The sequence below is a fragment of the Scomber japonicus genome, chromosome 19 (assembly GCF_027409825.1).
Source record: "Scomber japonicus isolate fScoJap1 chromosome 19, fScoJap1.pri, whole genome shotgun sequence".
Classification (NCBI taxonomy): domain Eukaryota; kingdom Metazoa; phylum Chordata; class Actinopteri; order Scombriformes; family Scombridae; genus Scomber; species Scomber japonicus.
Window position 1 is genome coordinate 16,256,537 of NC_070596.1, and position 21,534 is coordinate 16,278,070.

General features: G+C 40.0%; 1 protein-coding gene across 2 annotated transcripts; it reads left to right on the forward strand.

Moving 5' to 3' along the window:
- The first annotated feature begins 684 nt into the window (after positions 1 to 684).
- On the forward strand, positions 685 to 19,243 carry LOC128380511 (endoplasmic reticulum metallopeptidase 1). Of its 2 annotated transcripts, XM_053340354.1 has the most exons (15): positions 685 to 1,046; positions 3,808 to 4,112; positions 5,813 to 5,940; positions 6,101 to 6,206; positions 6,775 to 6,921; positions 7,068 to 7,160; positions 9,612 to 9,824; positions 9,930 to 10,150; positions 12,069 to 12,243; positions 13,092 to 13,282; positions 13,405 to 13,557; positions 13,813 to 14,015; positions 14,137 to 14,252; positions 15,025 to 15,188; positions 15,862 to 19,243. In XM_053340354.1, exons 1-15 carry the CDS (start codon positions 772 to 774, stop codon positions 16,036 to 16,038), a joined length of 2,667 nt encoding a protein of 888 aa, XP_053196329.1. In that variant the 5' UTR covers positions 685 to 771; the 3' UTR covers positions 16,039 to 19,243. The 2 variants fall into 2 exon arrangements, with proteins under 2 accessions (XP_053196329.1, XP_053196328.1); XM_053340353.1 differs by having other exon boundaries at positions 9,612 to 10,150.
- The last annotated feature ends 2,291 nt before the right edge of the window (positions 19,244 to 21,534 follow it).

The following is a 21,534-nucleotide window of genomic DNA, read 5'->3' on the forward strand; positions in this document are numbered from 1 at the left end:
TCTTCTATGACAGGTGCTACATAAAGTTTATTATTATCAGTGTTGGGGAGTAACTAGTTACATGTAACAGCGTTATGTAATTACATTACAAAATAAATGTGTAATCCGTTACAGTTACTGATAATATTGTAATTAAATCAGGCTACACTTATTAAAATGTTGATGTTTACAAACAGGGTTACATCTGAAGTCAGATCTTTAAGATTTTGCTCAGGAGGGGTTTTCCCTCATTTTTAAATATTTAACATGTTACTGAATACATATATTACTGTTTTTAATTGTTTGAAAATAATATTTTTTATATTTTGTAAATAAATCATGACTTTAATAGGCTTGTTCATTGTGTCATAGTAACAATGAAGCCCATGCCAGACTTTTGACTTTTTTCATAAATCATGTCAGTATCTATGAAAAACACCTGAATTTATGTAATAAGTTACTAGTTTGATTAAGTAATTGAAACAGTTACATTACTTATTACATTTTGAATATATTTACTAATAATCTGTAACCTATTACATTTCATCCAAACTGCTGACCAAACGCTGCTTTATTTTTGTCTTGTGCTCACATGGCAGTGAGTCCTCCTACTCCTCCTCCTCCATCTGTTAGCGTTTTGGTTTTCATTAAATTCACTCCGCTCCTCTTTAAGTTTGTCCCTCAGTGCGATCCGTGGCTCTACAGAAGAAGACGAAGAAGAAGAAGAAAAAAAAGCGGAGCCTGAGAGCGACGCTAGCGGACGCCTGCAGCTGATGTACCGCTGGCCCGAAAATGGAGAGCGACACCGCTGTCAGGAGAATAAAACAAGTCGGGACACTGAGTTATGTACCGGGAGATAACGACGGCTCCCGGGACCGGTGCGGGGACAACGGCTACAACGGTGACGCGAAGAGGAAACCCGAAGTGAGCTTGTACTTGCTGCGGGAAGGGCTGGCTGCCTCCCTGGTGTCTGTGTTTATTTTGGTGCTGTGGGGACTTGTTCATGTGTCGTTACAGCAGCTCGTCATTGGAAAGCCGAGTGGCGACTTCAACGCGGTGAGAGCCAGGTGAGTTCAGATGAGTGTAGCGTACATGTCGAGTAGCGGTCTTCACAGCTAACCTTTCCTCTAGTTTGGCAACAGACCCGCCTAGAAACCACTACCGGGTGTCCCCTCCGCCTCCCAGGTAACCTGCATGGCTGACAGGTGTTCCAACGGTCTGAAGCAGCAGCCTCCAGCACTTATCTGCAATCTCCTGCCCACAAACTAGTTAGATGACTCAGAGAGACACAAACACACCTCAAACAAACACGTCATTATTATTATTCTTCTAAAGTCGAAAAACAAACATGTCAAATGTTAAATAAATGAATGAAAAAGGCGCTCGGGTGAGGTAATGTAACACAATAGTTCATTTGAATAATACATTTCATACACAAAAGCAATTAAAAGTGGCTTACGTAATGCAGTTAAACATAAAACAGGACATCCAAAGACACTGAAGGACACATTGAAAGGAGCTGGAGCAAAGATAAAATCCAAGAAATAAACAGGTAGGCCTTTAAAAAAGTCAATTATTTAATAAAACTAAAATTGTAAAAGCTTACTAGAAACGCACTGTAAACACAACTGTTGGATATACAGTCCGATAGAGCTAAAATAATTAGATCATGGACTTAAAATTAATTGCTTAAGTTGGAAATCAACGTTAATATCAAGCAAAAATGTTTTATATCATTGTAAACATAACATTTTTGAATTTGAACACTCTGAAGGGAGAAGACAAGCCGGCTGGTGCTTTAAGAACATGTGATGCTTGGATATTTTTCAATATTTTCGGACATTGTATAAACTTAAAGATGAATTGATTATTCAAAAACATAACCAATAGAAAAATAGATGATGAAAATGATCTTCAGTTGCAGCCCTACTCAGATTGTGAGAATCAGCTCTTCTGGAAATTGCGTCAACTCAAGGATTGAGGAAGCTCAAAATCAAGGTTGCAATGCTGATGAAAACTTGGAAACACCAGCCTAAACTGAACCACCCTATTCACAACCAAACACATGTTCAATGTTAAAATGATAAGAATGCTAAAACATGCTTAAAACAACCTCTTAGACACACAATACAGCAGTAGCTTTTTATCAGGGCAGGAGAGGCAGGGATTATGGCAATGAATCTGAGGTCAGCAGGGCTGTGGTTGAGCTCTTGAAAGTGCTGGGTGGCGGGATTTGCCATCATTTGGCTGGTTTCTCCATAAATGAGTCAGGCATGCTGCATTTGAACTGATTAGGGCTCTGAGCTTCTTTGGTCACAATCATGGCTTTCATGAGTCCATGCCCTACAAATCCAGATTTAAGTTATGAACATAAAACAGTCCCTTAGAAGCTGCAGTAAAGAACGAGTGAAAGCAGCAGTTCAGACAACGTCTTTAAAGTCATCTGCTGCCACTTTTACATCTCAAGAGAAACTACATGCAGGAGAGGGATATTGTGATTTAGGAGTCTAAAGCAGAACAACAATTGGAAAAACAATACATTAGCTGTTTTTAATCCCTCGTTGTAACATCTGGACTACAACACATGGCTTCACCCACCAGGTCTCTATGGGAGATACCACTTCTAAGTTATCTCACTGGTGGCTCTGAGCATCAGCTGTCATAGCAGCTCCTCTGCTGGTGTGTGCAGTGGAGCTAACACTGGCGTTTCATGAGCAGCTGCAGCAAACACAACCAACAGCTGCTTTTAAAAACAGAAAATATAAGGAGTAAAAGCATCTGTTTTTTGTTTTTTACTGTCCCATATTGGCATTCTGGAAACTTCAGACATCATGTTGGTATTTTATCTTAATTTCCTGTTCTGCTTCTGTTGAGGGAGCCTGTGCAGTGAAGATAAGATAAGGTACATAAGATAAGGTCGAAGTAAAGCAGAATTATTCTCTATAACATGTAAATCATAACAGTGAGTCGACTCAAGACTTGGGTCACGTAACAATGAGGGGGTTTTATCCTGTTTATTTTTAAAGATACATTTATTTGAAAGAATGAAAAACAGGTTAATTTCTGCTTCTAAATCTAAATCCTTACCTCAGTACATGCGTCGTGTGGTCATGAAGTTGCTCCACTCGTCTCTTAAAAACTTTTAATGTTACTTGTAGAATTACAACAAATTATTTATTATTTTCAGTCATCTTTTGGTTCTAAGAAAATAATGGAAAAGGCTTGTTACAGTTTTCTATAATGCAAGTTAAAGTATTCAAATAGCTTTATATTCTGACCAAACAGTCAAAAACAAAACGATTATCAATTGACTGTTATAGAATGTCAATCAGTCATTGAATCAATAGTCAGTGGAATAAAAGTTTGTCTTCTTCAAGCCAAATTTAACAGTATGTTCTCGCATTGATTTAAATTTAGCAGTAATTTAAACAGTGTCAGTCGACCGAGACTTGAACCTGGTTTCATTTCAGCTCATCGTTTCATTGTAATCAGACAGTGAAAATGTTGATGCATCTGTAATATCTGGAGGAATTGGTTATTAGACAAGACTTGAACACCTATGTATGTTTGTGATTTTGTCAGTTAACCCACACCCTCAGGAAATGTGCCTGACCTATATTAACTTGTGAAACTTAAAGGCGGTTTTGGACTGTGACCTCACAGACAGACATACAATAGTTAAGTGTCTTTAACAATAATATTGAGTGACAGTGTACTTGTGAACATATGCTGTGATGTTTTGATGGAATAAATACGTTTGGTTTACTGCCACAAGGAATGAACAGCACCACAATGTTTTCCTTCTCTCTGCTTCACCACACAATCCAGACGGCACTTAGAACAGATCACCAGCGTGGGCCCTCGGCCGGTGGGCAGCCAGGAGAATGAAATATTGACAGTGGGCTACTTATTGGAGCAGATTGAGAAGATCCGAGTGGAGACAGCAGCAGGCCCACATCAGCTCACAGTGGATGTACAGCGACCCACCGGCTCTTTCTCTATTGACTTTCTCGGAGGCTTCACCAGCTTCTATGACCGAGTCACCAATATTGCTGTCAGGCTGGAGCCCAAGGATGGGGCGCAGCATCTCATGCTGGCCAACTGCCACTTTGACACAGTGGCCAACAGTCCAGGTATAAAAGCTTTCCTCCTCCTCCTTAACAAAGCTGCCTTTTCTCTGAGTGAGCTTTCTGATGATGAAGGGATATAAAAGAACTGGTGTAGCAAGCATGCACCTTCTGTATATCTGTATTTGATTTCAACTTATCATATCTGCTTTTGCAACCTCTCTTGGGTATCGCAAATATGCACCCTCATGCTCAGCTTGGTTGTTGTGCAGAAGTGATGACTGATTTGTTGACCTTTTACTACAGGATGCCATAAGGAAAGATTTCAGGCAGTGGAAGATCTTACTGATCTAAAGAGCAGTTTACAACAAGTTTCTTTGTATTTCCCATTGACATTTCTAATCACACTCTCATAGATACTGCAGCTCTTGTCCTCAGTGTGTAGAAGTCATTGGTTTCCAATCTGCAAGTCCTCAAGTGTTTCAGTGATCATAATACCCTCACTTGTGTCCCATGTCGTGCACCATAGTCATGTGGATTGCGTATAAACAGCCGTAACAAGCCAATAGTGAAAGTGAAGATCTAAAATGCTTCTTGTAAATGATTACAGACCAGTCACATTGTGCTTTAACAGGAAGCTGCTTCTAGCGGTCAGGTGATCATATCAAGACTGTGTAATAACAGGGTTTGCTGATGATATGTAACACACTCCAGTACCTAACACTTCCTTGTTTAGTTTTATTTCTGGGTTTTTCTCCACACCCTAAAGCCTATTGAAGGAACACACGCACATACACACACACACGCATGTGCTCACACAGCTTCACCGGCAAAAGGAAATTGATTCAAGAGGTGTGGACTGAGAAGATACACACACATTTCCATGTCCATCGCTGCCTGCCAACCTTTTGATTTCTTGGAAATATAAACCCTTGATCATGTAAAAATAGTATACTAGGTAATAAAAGAAAAAGGAAAAGGCAGTGGATTGTCTCACACATATTTTTGTGCATAGATCGGCACCTGTGTTGATAATTGTGTGCCTATAATTACTTTTTTTCCAGTCACAGGTGAACTCTTCAGGCTTTCATATGTACATGCCGTCCCCGGAGTCCCACACTACTTTTTGGGGACAAGGATTAATATTTCGCTCACATAAGTGGCAGTGACAGCAGCATCAGTAGTGTGAATGGGGCCTAGACAGACATCCCCCCCCATCTCATGATCACATTCAATCCAGAAAGCCGGAGCACATGATGTCTCAATTTCCCTCTCTGATCTTTGGGTCATTTTTTTTCTTCCTCTCTCTCGCCTTTCTTCAAATTCACTCTCAGCAAATTGTGTTCCTTAATGCGAACCTGTCTAATCTTTCTGCATCACATGCTCTATTCACATGCTTTCTTTTCTTTTCCTCTCACCGTTACCCATTTTTCCTCTCTGCTCTCACTACCATAGAAGCAGTGGGAGCTGGATCTCTACCAGGTCGTCACATTCTTTACATGTTTGCACACATGGCCTGCTCCACTCATTTCCGTGTGTGTGTATGTGTGTGAGAATTTATGTAATTTATACTTCAGAGTTATATGCACTCTCATACGCTTGTATTTTATATCTCACACTGACTAGCAGGCTCAGAACAGTTTGGTTGGAAAATGATGTTGCCTTTATGCAATTGTGAATGGAATCGAGGAGCCCAAATTGTCCTCATTGTGTATGTATTTTGATATTTTTGACACACATACAGTCCACTGGTTTCCTTGTGTTAGGTGCCAGTGATGATGCAGTGAGCTGTGCAGTAATGTTGGAAGTCCTCCATTCTCTGGCCAACCAGTCTACTCCTCTTCACCATGGCGTTGTCTTCCTCTTCAATGGAGCTGAGGAAAATATCCTGCAGGTAAAATGAAGTGCCAGATATTTTACACATTAAAATGTTGGACTAGCATGTCCACAGCTCTCTAATTTAAAATGTCTCTCTTTCTGCTTTTCTTATTTTCTCTGTTATAATAACTCTTCCTCTTTTCTTTTTTCTCTGTCTCGCTCTCTCTCTCTCTCAGGCCAGTCATGGTTTCATTACCCAGCATCCGTGGGCCAAGCAAGTGAGAGCCTTCATTAACTTGGAGGCTGCAGGTGTTGGGGGCAAGGAGGTTGTTTTCCAGACAGGTACTGAACCATTTACTCTTTGTTTGACAAACGGGTGTGGTTTCTTCAGTTTGTTGACTTTTCCTCTGGTTTGCTTCCTCTGCATATGTTGTTTATGGATATGCAGCCTCTTGGCAACATTTCCTTCTCCTATAACTGGAAAGATTGCAAATAAGGAGAGTATGAAGTTGATAATGTTGCTGCTGGAGTACTGAGAATTATTATCAAAGTCTGTATTGTGAACCTACAGTATCTGCCCTTGTTCTGACCATTTATCTTTTGGCTGGCTGCCACCATTCAGTATCTAAGGATTGCTAGCAGCCTGATTATGGTTGCTGAACTGCCTGTAACATTTACAGTTCATATTTTATCTGATATTCTTACTCAGCTCAACTAATGTGTTACACATTAAACAAGCAACAAATGCCTACATCCCTAAATCCATAAATGACTAATGGTACACAATGTATAGGATGGTGTTACAGAACCCTGTTGATGTATCTTTGTTGACAGAATGATTATTTCATGTAACCAAACTGAGGAATGTGAGACAACTGTCAAACAGCTTTTACTTCCCATTCCACAACAGGTCCAGAGAACCCGTGGCTGGTTCAAGCGTACGTTAATGCAGCAAAACACCCCTTCGCCTCTGTGGTCGGCCAGGAAGTCTTTCAGAGTGGCATCATCCCCTCTGACACCGACTTCCGCATCTACAGGGACTTTGGTAACATCCCAGGTAAAGAAACACAGAGCGCCCATATGGAAACTAAAGAGCCTTTCATCATACAGCTGATAGAAAGCAAACATGTTTTCATCTAGTGTATTTTTCTCTCTTCTTTTTATTCTATTGTATTCTTCATATTTGTATTTTCTTTTTTACAGGCATTGATCTGGCTTTCATTGAGAACGGTTTCATCTACCATACAAAGTATGACACTGCAGACAGAATCCTGACAGACTCGATACAGCGAGCCGGTACGCAAAATCCCACACATGCATCCATACTTAAGCAAATAGATTCAGAAGCTGGTAGCTGATGTGTGTCTGTCACAGTGAGAACGGTCTCTGCAGCAGAAGACTTTCAGGGTTGAAGTGACTGCCAACACAGTTTTTCTGTCACAAACACATGCAGTGCATTTCAGTTTTATCCTTCAACCAGCACTTTGCTAATCTCATTATTTTGCTGAGAATTAAACGATGCACACACACACACACACACACACACATATATAGTGTACATACCAGCCACAGACATTTACTGTCGCACTTGTGCTTGTTTACCACGTGCATCTGCTTTGCTGAATCACTTTGCTTTACTTAGTAGAGAATCCAGTCAGTCAGCACTAAAAACCTGAGACAGCTGGCATCTTTTTTCTCCCTCAGCAGCTACTGGACAACCTCCCTCCCCTTCTTCTGCAGACAGCAACTTGCTGTGAAAGGCATGAATTATTAGGGAGCGAGATTTCAGAGCTCCTTCTGTAGAACGTATTTTTAGTTTGTAAAAAGGAGGCATAACAGTTTTGTAAGGCGGAGACTAGATACAGTGTAGGGAAGGTGAGGGAAGACACAACGGTAGCATAAAAATGCTCATTGTTACTTCAGTTGAATGTTGGAGCTTCACTGTGCAGAATGATGTATAAACAGAGTTTTACACTAAAAGGCTGCTGAGTTTAAGGGGCGGGCTTATGAGCATCACAACTAGTTTGGAGAGTAATCATGGTCGAGTATGTAACTCATACAAGTATGATATGGAAACTTGAAGCAGTGCACATACCCTTAGAATGGAATACGAGACATCTTTTATCCATCTGTTGAACTTTTGAAATGAACAATATTTACATATTCACTGATTTTCTGGAGTAAGAAGGAACAGATGGAATTTTAATGAGGTAATTGTGTTTTTTTTGAGGGAAAAACACATTGGATACATATCCCTACTCCAAGCAGAGTATTTTATATATTGTACAACATGTCTGGAGGGGATCTTTAAACTCTACAATTTTACAAGTGCTTTGGGACAAAAGGAACAAGTTGCAAGTTATCATTGCTTTAATATGTAAATTCACTTTAAAAAAAATAAATAAAATGTAGCATAAATCTGTAAAGATATTATATACATACATAAATAAGAGAATGGCAGTATAACCATTTTATTATAGCGTATGATTCATTAGATGTAACCTTATAATGGTTTTGGTCAGCAAAGTTGGTGGATCTCAAAGCAGTGATAAGCGGTGAACCCAAGAACAATTAGAAGTTGTACTCTCAGTTGTTTACACTGACAACACAGAGCCTACCAGGCGGAAGAACAATGGAGCTTTGTCTCGTGTGTGTGTGTGTGTGTACGTACGTGTGTGTGTACGTGCGTGTGTGTGTGTGTGTGTGTACGTGTGTGTACGCGCGCTGTTAATCGTGCAGACTTGCAGGCAGCAATACATAAAAGAAACTTAGCCTCAGGCAGTAATAACCCATGCTGCGACCTTTTACTGATCCTTCCTGTAGCCACATTTCTGTGCCTCTACATTCAACGTCATGATTGTAACCAATAGTGCAACTGTTGTGTAACTATGAGGGGCATAAATCAGACCTGCTCATACACAGGCACACAAGCACACACACACACCCATACACACAGTACACACACCACCATATTGTTTCACTGACTCCGCTGTTTGGAGCATGAATCATGTTTGCTCACACCACTTTACTCTCTTTATACTGCGATCATTCTCACTGTGTAATCATGCGTATAAGACAGAATAATGTTTTTTAAAGAGAGAATATTATTGTAGTAGTGAGAGTATTAGTGGCCTGAAATGTCTTTCATTCATCTATTTTATACTATAAACCAATAAAATACATTTTTATCCAATTTAATTTAATTCATATTGTTGGTGATGTAACAGAGAGTTTGTTAGGCTCAATACATAATAACAGCGCTTCATTTTCTACTATGTGCTTTTTCGTGTTAGTTTCATTATTGACATGGTTTGGTGTGTGCATGCCTGTGGTTTTATTTCTGCAGATCATACAGTCTAGGTGACCATATAGGAACATTAACGGCCACAACCTCTTTACAGTCAGTTCTTGGTCAGTCCTTGCTGGTCCGATGGTTCCAATGAGTCAACAATCAACTCTGTCTACTGCATGTGATGTGTCAGCTCTGCAAACCACAATCCCGTTTTGTCACTTTCACATTCAGTCACACCAACAATTTCCTTCTGGTAGTGCAGGCAGATTTGCACATGTTGGAAAAACCACAATAAAGCAATTTATTTTCCAGTTTTTCCACTTCCTTGAATTCAAGCCAGTCTTGGTTTTAAGTCAGGATCAGGGATCAGGCCTTTGTACCCTTCTATTACCTCCAATGTGTCGTATGTTTCATCTTTTGACTTCATCACTTCTAAAATCACTTCCTATGTCTAGGTGACAACATCCTGGCGGTCCTGAAGTACCTGGCAATGTCGGAGAAGTTGGCAGATTCCTCAGAGTATCGTCATGGCAACATGGTATTTTTTGACCTGTTAGGGGTAGTCGTGGTGGCTTACCCAGCTCGTGTCGGCACCATCCTCAACTACATGGTGGCTGCAGCTACTTTCCTTTACCTGGCCAAGAAAGCCTCGCTTCCTGGCAATGGGGGTAGGTCACAATTTCCTGTCTGGACCAAAATGTTGAGATTGTTTTTATTTCTCTGTAGAAGGATTTGGTCAGCTGATTGTGTACGTTCATCTCCATCTCTCTCAGGTGGTCGCTACGTGCGAGACTTGGCCTTTGCCACAGGTGTAGCGGTGCTGAGTTGGTTCATCACTCTACTGTCAGTGCTGATCGTAGCTCTGCTCGTCACTCTACTGGGCCGCTCCATGTTTTGGTACAACCACTTCTATGCCTCCATCTGCCTGTACGGAGCTGCCTCCACTGGCAAGATGATCCTTGTACATACGCTGGCCAAGAACCTTTACTACGGGGTGAGAGATTTTAAGGTGCATTTGAGAATATAATACATTACAAACACTGCAGGTTTTACACATAGGTTTTATAGTTGTGTGTTTTTGTGTAAACCTAAATGGTAAGATTTTTGTGTATCCATTAGTTCAGGCCATAAGGTGAGCGTTGAAATATTTGCTGTGTTGGAAGTGGAAAGAATGTTGATCAGCTAGACTCAGATTAATATCTCCAACGATAAGTCTCATTCCATGAAACATGTTTTAGTTTAGTTCAGTATAATCAAATGAGTGTTAATTCCTTCTCTCATTCCTTCCTTATATATACAATAGTTTGAGGAAAAGAAGAGGTAAAATTATTTCCTCCTATTATTTCTCATGATGGCTTACTCAGCTCATGTAATGCAGACTAAAATGCAGAGAAAGCAGACAGTTCCTCTTCCTCCATCGTGGTAACACAATTAGTGTTTGTGTGTGTGCGTGAGTGTAAAAGGGTAGAGATGTTTGACAGGCAGTTATTTGTCAAGTCACATGCACACACTGCTGAGAGCCAACTGCCCTGTCTCTCTGTGGTTTTTGATAGTTAATGCAGGAAGGTGAAGGTCCTGGTTTTCCATCTGTCAACAGAAACAGAAAGTCAGAAGATCTTGCATTGCTTGAAGTATTATTCACACCAAGATGTTTTTTCTGGTCAACCTTTTAAGGAGCAGCTGGTTGCAGTTCAGCTTGCTTATAATGAGAACGTATTTGAGGTTGGAAGTGTCACAGAAAGTTGATGTTCATCTGGAGCTGCAGCTAACCACATTATGAACTCCGGCTTATCATGGCCAGTTTCCAGAAAGGACACAGTCTAACCTTTGTCCCAGACTACATGGCTTCATCTCCAGTGAAACAAAATCTCTATTGAAAGACCAGCATACTGGGACTATGGCGTTGTTTTTTAATGGTGTTTTGTTGACAAGAGAGACAGCACTGGCAAGTTTCGCTTAACAGAAAAAACAAAGGAATCATTAGTCCTTTAAAGAAGATCATGAATGATGCCTGCACAAGAGATTGAGTTTTTTTCTAAATTTATTGGCTTGTAGTCATTCACAATTTGGTATTCTGGTTTAAATAAAATTACTCTGAGGCATGTAACACTAAAATTGGGAGTCTCTTTGTGCACTAAAGGTCAAGATACACAGAGAGGCCTGAATTAGAAATGCTTATCTCTGTGTTTTTTGTAGCTACGCATCAATCAAGACCAGAACTTGCTGTACAAAGCTCACCACAGACACTGGGGATGTATTTGTGTTTGCACTGATGCAAGACCACACAATGCTGCTCAGATTTGTTATGTATGAGTGTGTGTGTGTGTATGTGTCTGTGTCTGTGTCTGTGAGGGCTTTCCATATGACAGCTGTCTGAGAAATCATTCGACCAAAATGTGGCAATTTGAGAAAAGAGCCGGGCAAGTTGTTGCGAGATGTTTATTTTAATTGAAGAATCCTCCGCCTTGTGCACTTGTGGGATGGTGTACTTTGTAACGATATATTACGACAGCCTCTCTTTCAGCCTGCAGTAACAGTAACACAATCAAGCCAGTGAATTTCCCCTGCAGTAGAGGGTTTTTTTTCCCAAGCTCTTTGTTGGTTTTATGTTCTTTTTTTCTTTATCATTTTAGTTTCAGGATACAATAATAACCTTGCTGAGGAGTTTCTAGTGTATGAACCACAAGGCATCAAGTTATAACAATATTTCTTTGTTTGTCTTTTATCCACATAAGCAAGTAATATTATTTGTTACATATGTTTGAGTTTACATAAGAATTGTATACATTTATGGACAGTTGGATCTCTTTTTAAATGAGATAAAACAGCAAATGAAATAAATTGAAAGAACATAATGTATTCATGTATGCATATTCCCTGTATGCTGAGCTGTGTTTGTGTTTTCCATGCAGGGGGTCCGTCTAGTGGAACTGGGTGATCTCTACTTCGATGTGAGCTTGCTGCTATGGTGCTGCAGCCTGGTGTGGTTGACCCAGCAGGACCTGTGCTCAGCCTACGTACCCATGCTGATGGTGGCCTTTCCTCTGGCCACCAGACTGCTACTAGCTAAGGAATTTAAACACAGAGGTAAACATTGAACCTCAACTCAAACTTTATTTAAAATGACAAGCAAATGATAAAAACTCAAACACATTTTTAACAGAGAACTCAGTTGAATGTAAGGATTGAGGTGTTATGCCAGAGGACACCGATTGTATTAATATTAATTACTACTTTCTAATATGACCAGAACCAAGAGATGAAAGTATTCTTACCCGGAAACCTGGTTCCAAAACCCCATCTGTAATTAGATTAACTAGATGATCTCGTTCATGGCACTTTAGATTCGGAAACTGGGATTTGCTCTAAACTACTGGGCATATATTTAGGTTAACTCTCTGCTTTTGGCTAATTCTACAAGGCTTGAGCCCATTTCAGATTTGCAACGCATGATGTAATGCCAACTTTATATGTCACCTTGTGTCTGAGTAAATGCCTGAATCATAAATAATATTGTGCTCTGTTGGCCACAGTAACATTTTTAGAGGTCACAACAAAATAGAAAAACAACCCTTTTTATAATTATAATAATGTTCTAACCAGTTGTCTCCCTCTTTGTATTTAACATTTTCACATATGCCATCTGCTTGAAATTATGAATATCTAGCAAAACGCTTTACATACAGCATGTGAGCAAATGGTAATCAATTATTTAAGCTTCAAAACAGTTTTTAAAAAACTAAAAATCCGTCAGTAGTGCGTACAGAAAATTGACAACACCCTTCCTTCTACTCAAGTTACACATTCCTGTGAAAAAGTCTTTACTGTACACTGTTTGATTGGGTTGAAGATGGATTGTCATACTGTAGCTGTAGGGTCTGATGGTTTAGTTTTGCTCTTGATAAACAATAAACTGTCTGTCTGTCTTTCTGCAGGAGCATCAGTGAAGTACAGTGTGCTCTATTTGTTGGGTCTGGCGTTGCCATATGTCCACTTCATGTTCCTCATCTGGGTGGTCTTTGAGATTTTCACACCCATCATGGGTCGCAGCGGCACAGAGATACCCCCAGAATTAGTCCTGGCCACCCTCGTCACCCTGGCAACCATTTTCCTGTCCTCTTTTTTCGTAAGTGTTCCCACATTGTGCACAACAACGAACAAAAATGGGCAAAACTGGCGGTAATTTCAGAAAGGCCGCTGTGTAGATTGTTCATCCAGTCACGTATTGTGTTTTCTTGTCTGTCGCAGCTTCATTTCATCTATTTGGTACGGAGCACTAAGTGGATCCTGGCGGGTCTGGGCTCAGTCTTCATTGTCATGTTCCTGTTGGTGTCCAGCAGTGTCTTCTTTCCTTATTCAGCCGATCCAGACAGTCCACGACCAAAACGAGTCTTCCTACAGGTTAAAAATCACAACACACACACACAGAAGCACAAATTGTTCACAAAAACATATGAATTTACTTTTATATTCACTTTTTTCCTCTTGGAAGGGTAAGGGAAAAGTGTGCATTTTTCTGATTATTAGATTATTATAATTATGGGAAAATGTTGGGATGGGAAAATGGGAAAAATATTGAAATGAATAAAAAGAAGGAAGAAAATTTGAAGGAAAGTGTTTATTTATATTTTTGCACGTTTTATTAATTACCTGCAGCATACAACACGGACCTTCCACAATCTTGAGGGCCAGGTAGAGAGTCGAGACTCAGGTCTTTGGATCAACAGTTTTGACTACACAGGCATACAGCACGTCACACCCCACATCCCTGACATCAATGACAGTGTTCGCACCCACTGCCGTGAGGACCGGCCCTTCTGCGGTTACCCCTGGTACCTGCCAGTGAAGTTCCTCAGCAAGTCAGTAATGCGCATTCTTCCACTCTTTGTTTATCAGTGTTTGTTTATCTGCTTCCTTCTTCTTTGTAGTATGAAGGCTGATTGTTTTCATAATTTCGATCATATGTTGGTGCATATGCAGGAAGAACTGGTACCTTCCTGCTCCAGAAGTGTCTCCTAGCTCTCCGCTGGAGTTCAGCCTGCTGTCCAAAGAGGAGACCAGCTGGGGAACCATCAAGATGACGTTCAGTGCCAAAGGTCAGTAGCACTTCACGTTGACAAAGAACTAGAGAAGTTTCCTTTTGAGGAGTTACAGATAGAGATATGAAACAAAATCAAAAAACTTTTTCGTAAAAACCAGTGTCATGTGACTTCAGATTGGACTTTAGCCATTTGACCGGTTCAGTGACGCATTATTTGGGAGAGATTACAGTCAGCATTGAGATTATGAATGCAGGGAATGTTCTTGGACAAGAGTTTGACATTTTGAAACTACATTAAATTATTGAGAGTGAAAGATCATTTGTGATCTTGGAAATAGTACAGCAATGTTACCATGGAGTCCATTTAGGGGGTTTGGATCATATCACACGAGTAGATATCCAGTATTATCCAGTTGTCATGGAAATGTTCAACTTTCTGTTTTCCTGAGAACTTTCAGGACTTTTATTAGCAAACAGAAATTTGTCATTTCTATGACAACTGGGCAAATATCTGCTTGAATCAGATGAAGAAGTCCTTCTGACTCCAAATTTAAAATTCAGGCTACAAGATTTTCAAGCCATTTCTGATCTGAATGAATGAAGTTTTTGTTTGGACTCCACTTACAGTTTTGGGTGTTTGGTCCTACGACCATTACAGCACAGCTGCTGCCACAGATTTAAACTATCAATAATGCATATAATACATAAATATGAGATCATAAAATCTAAATAATGTATTCATTTTCCTATATCTTCCAGCACAGCTAGCTGACCTGGATATATATTGTGTATGTGCATGTTAATGTGTGATTTGCTGTCCTGTGCAGGCCCAAGCCACATGTCCCTGTACCTGATGCCTCACCGAGGAGCCAGCCTCTCCACCTGGTCCTTTGGGGATGGGACACCCCAGTTTGACCTGAGTGGAGAATACTTTGTCTTCTATTCCCACGGCCTCGATGCCCCAATGTGGACCTTCTGGTTTGAAATACAGGTACTGTCTGCAGCTAAAAGGAACATTCCGCACTTGTTGTCCTTATTAACATTTCATATGCTCTGTTATGTGAATTATTTAAACAGCTTTTGGTGAGTGGAGGTAATCTAAGAAAGCATCAGTGTTGCTTTGGTTGGAAGAAAAATTGTGATGGGATTTGTTTTACGGTGATATTGACATTCCTTTTTCAGTGTTAAATATTGAACGTATCCCTCTTCATACTGTTGTAACTTATGTATTTAGGACTGTGGTCCAGGCCACATTAATATGATCAGTTGCTGTGGTGGTTTTGTGCTTCTTAGACTCGAGAAAGATGCAACAGCAGTCAGGACATCTTTCAGACCTTCTTTTCATTCCTAACATTTCTGGATTTCTGGGATGCCTGCAGGAGATCAGATCCAGCCAGAGCACAGCTGGACTGCGTTTGAGAACAAAGCATTTTTGTCATGAGAACACCTATAAACTTTAGTTTGGAGATTTATTTGTTTGAATTACGTGACTGCCTGCCCTTCTCAGGGTTTAGATGAATATGACACCTTAAAAACATCCAGCATATAAGCTAAAGGTGATGGGATTTTTCTGAGGGATGGAAAACTAGCTATATCTGGTCCTTTCACCTCTTATATGACAGTCTGTGCTGACATATTCATGATTTTCTTTCTCTTTCTGTTAGCCTCCCAGAGACCCGGACCCATCGGGCCCTGAGGGAATAATCTCGGTTGCCATCTCCGCTCACTATTTCTTTGGGAAAGACCAGAGGACTGCTCGGCTGGAGGAAATCCTCCACAGGTTCCCCACGTGGGCTTTTCCCTCATCTTGGGTCAGTACCTACGACATGTACCGATACTGAGGTCCACACTCACACTGCAGAGGCTGACGCTGAGGAGAGCGAGCTGAGGGCTACAGGCCCACCCCCCCAAGACAGACAGATAGACAGAAGCGATTTCAAGGGACAATACTGAGAACTGGCCCTGCTGCCTTCTCACTCTGGCACAAACATGCACAACAACACACACTCACACACGCTGCCTCCCAGCCTGCCTGAGAGACCCCCATCACTGTGTCAGTAGGCTTAGTACTGTAGCTAACCAAGCAGGAAGACACGTCGAGGCATGCCAGAGCTGAGCTGACCAGCTTACAGACTGACTAACTCACTGACCGACGCACCGGCCACTACAAGCCTCGTGCTCACTCCTGGGTTACTGAAACAAAGGGGTTACGTTTTTTTTTTTTGTTTATTTTTGTTTTGTTTTTTTGTACTCAATCTTTCGTGCCTTTGCTTTACTCACTCCATCTCACTCCCCTCCCTGCTCTTTCTCTCTCGCCAACTTCCTCCGCCCTGTTCTTCCTCTCTCATGCTAACACTCTTCCTGAATGAATAACGTCGCATGACTACCTCTCCCTGCTCTCTCTTTCATCAGCACACCACTCGAGCCGTTCTCAGACTAAATGTTTCTCCGGCTTCCTCAGCAAAAATAACACCACCACTATCTGCACTGTAGATGTAGCGGAATAGCAATGGATCTGCTCAGGAGGGCAAACAAAGATCTGCTTTTGTTTCAACTCCTCTTCTGACTTTAACTGGAAACTTTGACACTTTGAAAGTCACTTTCTTTTTTCAATACCACTTGTTGTACTATGAGCAAATAGGTTTTTGTACTAGCTAATCAGTTAACTGTGAAGTTGCTCATCATGATTCCTCACTAAGACCCTTGATCTGCAGCACATAATGCTCCTGTGTTTCAATGAGGAATGCCAACAATCTGCTGTGATTGTCAGAGATGCAAAAGCAGATAAATGTGCCTGTTAATTGAAGAAAAAAAAAAAGCTGGCTAAAATCAAAATGTCAAAGTGTCCCTGAAAATAGTAAGATTTTGCTCAAAGGGGAGTAGGGTCTTTTTCTGAGGTCTTAAAGCGTTCGTCCTGACATATTCAGGCCAAACCTCATGTCTTTCTGTCAAAGCTTGACAACACCAGAACTTGCAGCACTCAAAAAAAAAAAAAAAAAGAAAGTCCTGTGATTTAAAATGATTCCCGAGCCTTTGAGGGTGAACGGGTGGGAAACCAGCAATGCAAATCCACACTCATTAACAGCGTCAGCGTTCCAACACTTTGATGTGAAGCAGAGCGTACTGACGATGATCTACATTTGCTGTTACTGTAATAGTGTTTGGATCTGTGCTGTGAGCCGTCTCCAGCAGCACCAATAATCTTTTATGTAATGACAGAAAAGGATCCAGTCCATATGACTCAACATGTTGGCTGCAGGTAGAGAGAAGTTAAATAGAACTTGGTGCATTTTCAGTCAGTTGTACTATTAAAACAAAACGGGAATAGCATGCGTGTGGCTACATTTGAAATTTGTCCTGATCAATTAGCAAATTATTCAATATATAAAAACAAAGAAAGCAGCTATTGCTTTTAAATGCCTTTTTTTATGGGTCCGTATGTAACTATGTAAGAACTATGTAATTATACAATTATATGGAAAATAGACTGTTTTTAATTGGTTTACTTTCAATGAATTAATTCCAACTGATTCTCTGCTGTGATATTAGTATATTATTCTAGCATGCCATGTAACACATAAGGAGAATAAGGCTTTCAACGTGGGTTTAAATTATGCTTTTATTCAAAGCAAATTCCTATTTTCCTGATTATTGGCACCAAATTACAAAGTGCTCTTCAGGATGTTATTAGAAAATTACTGAGCCATAACATGTTGCCAAAAACATTTCCATACAGATAGTTTTAGGGTAAGATCTGAAATGCTGCTGCATAGAGAAAATGTTAAATAGCTAGAATGAGAAAATGATGCCTGAGGTTAAGGTGGAGGATCCAGCCAATATGGGGCCATTAAAGTTCTGACTTGACTTTTCTCTACTCTCAGTTCTCCTGAAACACATACATTATATCTAAAGACTGTAAGATTAGGAGTCAACGCTGCTGAGGACAGCTTAGTGTCAGCTATCGTCCACTCTCATTTTTTGTGGTGCATGTTGCTAATATTTCGCTCATCTCACGTGGAGCTGCAGCTTGTCGTGTAGAGCTCAAGTATCGCAGCCGCAGTCCAGTTAGTATGACCTGTGTCTGCTTCACATAGTGGACCCGTTGTTACAGTTTAGTTTCACCACTACCTCTACAATAATCTAAACTTACAGAGATAACGGTTATTAATGTTCTCACAAAGACTTGTTTAAATGTTATAGTTGGAAGATTTAAATAATATATATAATGTATACGGTTGAAAAGTGAGAGAGATTGTGATGATCTTTAAAGCATGTTTATCTGAGGGCTACCTCTCCTATAGATGTATCTAAAGAGGTCTGTTTCCATCGTGTTTGATAGATGAATCATGAATCGCATAGCTGTGCATCTAAAACAGTCAGGATGAGCGTCCCGTCCTGTCTTCAGTCCCACACACTGATGAATTCCATTACAACACACAATAATGTTACATTGTTGCTTGCTGGCATTTTGACCCCTTTTTATATAATCAAAGGTGGGATCAGGTTGTAAAAACTTTGGGAGATTTTTTTTTTTTTTTGCACTTGGGAGATGAACTGAGCAAAAAACCACCTTGTGTCTCTTGTCACCCAGCGACACGTCCCTGTGATCCATGTCGTCTGCTTCAGTCACACAAAATGAGAAACGCTGACATGAAGGAGGCCTTAAAAGTTTTTTGCTTCCAAAGAGACACAACATGTTTACTGTGCAACGCGGACACAAACATCTCAGTGGTCTTAAAAAAAATGCTATCTAAGTGCCGCACTGTGCAGACTTTGTATGTATGTATGCGAACCTGTCGTCTGTTGGGAATCACAGCCTTCAGTAGCACTCGACAATTTGCAAACAGATTGTCCTTCTATGCTCTTTCTTTTTATGCATGATGTGTCAAACGGGATGAGCAAAACGGAGCTCTAATTGGTGGGTTGTAGCCAAATGAGCCAGATGATTTGAAATGAGTTGACAAAAAACGACATCACCATGAGTTCATCAAAGTGACCAACATGGATGAGAAGTCTGTGTACAGTTGATAAAAAAAAAAAAGGAAATTAATCTGCTGAGGAAGATCATGTGATTCAATCAAAAGCTCCAAAGTGAGATTTTGACAAAGACATCTGGACTCTAGAGAAAAACTATATATATGATGTCGACGTGTACGTTTTGATTTGCATATCTTATAACAATGACCAGATACTCTCCTCTATACCTGATGGAAAATGACTTAGCAATAGTTGGCAGTATTGTAAATTGTTTAAAACATCAGTTTGGTCCTTTAATATATTCAATAACTTCTGCCTCTGTACCAGATGCTGCTGCATTAACTCTGTGCTGCTCAACAGCTGTTAGTAATGGAGTCATTGTGAACAGCAGCAGATAGAGAAACACTATCAGACTGACCAAGTGTTTCCTTTTTGTGATCAGTCACCTCGCTCGTTTCCTTTGAGGTTTTAACTGGCATTTTTATTATGTTTTGTTTTCCATCAATAGACGGTAATGTTTAATCAATTAACAGGGCTGTGGATGGAGCAGGAAGTGAGGTGTGTTTTTTTTCCTCTTCAGGCTGAGTTAGACTTGAACCACACGGTTCATCTGGAAAAGAGAGGGGGGAAAAAATCTGTCTTTAATAGAAGAAAAATGATCAGCTTCTGAAATGTTTATATTTTTTTGTCCTGAAAAGATCAAACTGACATCACAGTGAAGTCATGTGTATCTGACTTTGACAGAAGATGGATTTAAGTCTGTGCTTGAGTTAATATTCAGAGTGTCTGTCTATGGGAGAAAAAGCTTTATTAACAAATGTAAATGAATATTTTTCTAACAATCTGTAGTCTTTGATTTCTGTGGGAGACTGAAGGAAAGCAAAGAAATGGAAAATTGAGTTATGTGTAGTAAACTTTAAAAAAAAAAGAAAAAGTCTTTAGCTTGTTCATGTGGCAGAATTTATAGGACTTTTGTTTCTAGTTATAACATTAAGTGGGATGATAGTGGATGAATAACAAAAAAGGTGCGTTTGTTCTTGATAAAAGCATAAAGGGGGAGGGGAGGGGGGGGGGACTGCTGTAGATGTGGGACGGAGTGGGGAGACGTGTGATGTTAAAAGCTGTGAAATGGCTCATCCTACATCGTCGGTGCTCCCGCTGTGCTTTCACCGAGCGCTGCTACAGAGCTCAACGTAGAAAAAAAAAAAAAAAAAACTCCACTTTAGGATACAGCGAGTTTAAATTGTGACTTTACGACAGAATCTAATGTATTAATGTTACTCAGTTTAGACCGAGAGGCTGACCAAGCAACTGCTGTGTTTGTTTGTTTTTTTGTTGTTAAGTGTAAACTCACACTTGAACGCAGCTTCATCTTCATAACAAAGGATCAAAAATAAATAAATAGAAAAAAAAAGATTTGAATCGTCCTCACACTCAAATGTCATATCCTTTATAAACTGTAACAAATATATTCTGGGATACACGCTGAAATGTCTTAACGCTTGTTGTTGATGGATGTCTGTTTTTTTTTTTTAGTGTCATATTTGTTTGGTTATAGATACCTGAACTGTGTGTTGGTCATCTTCACTCATGCCTACTCTCATAACTGTTGGTAAAAGTTGAATTAAGATGTTTTTAAAAAAGACTGATCATTTTGTCTTCTTTTGTGTTTGATTTGACACTTTGAACTGCTGTTTTACTGTTTTCTAAAAAAAAAACAAAAAAACAAACTGCATATTTGTCTTTTTAGTTGGGATTAGTGATTGATATCGGGGAAGTATTGGGACTGATCTGGTTAACAGGGTATCCGTTTATTGAATGGACGGGATGATTTTTACATTATGCAAAAAGCTTGAATTAAATTAGCACTTACAACAATTAAAATGCTTCTTACATTAATGTTTCTGCTTGTTGTCCTGTTTATAACACTGACATCTACATAAAACAACGCATCAGATATTACTTACAAACTGGTACTCAATGAAACAAACTGACCATTTTAAAAAATAATTTATTGGTCTTTATGTACAAGGAAAAAATGAAGTAGAAAACCAAACATGAGTAGAAAAGGCAAATGTACAAGAGAGTATCTTTACACTGCATTGAGGATGTCTGCTGCTGCCTCAGAAATAAAACTGACCTCTGAGACAGGAAGCAGACAATACTTTTTAAACTGTACACAGGAGGGAGGGAGGGAGCGCTGTCCACCTCTGAGTGGACTGAAAGCCGCGTACCATGTGACCACTCCTCGTTTGCAGAGAAGGAAACCATAAAAGATCTGAAATATTCATTTCCGTAGGAAATTGTCTCGTATGCCGTCAGCATTAGTTCTGTGCGTCAATGGTTATGTTTGTGATGAG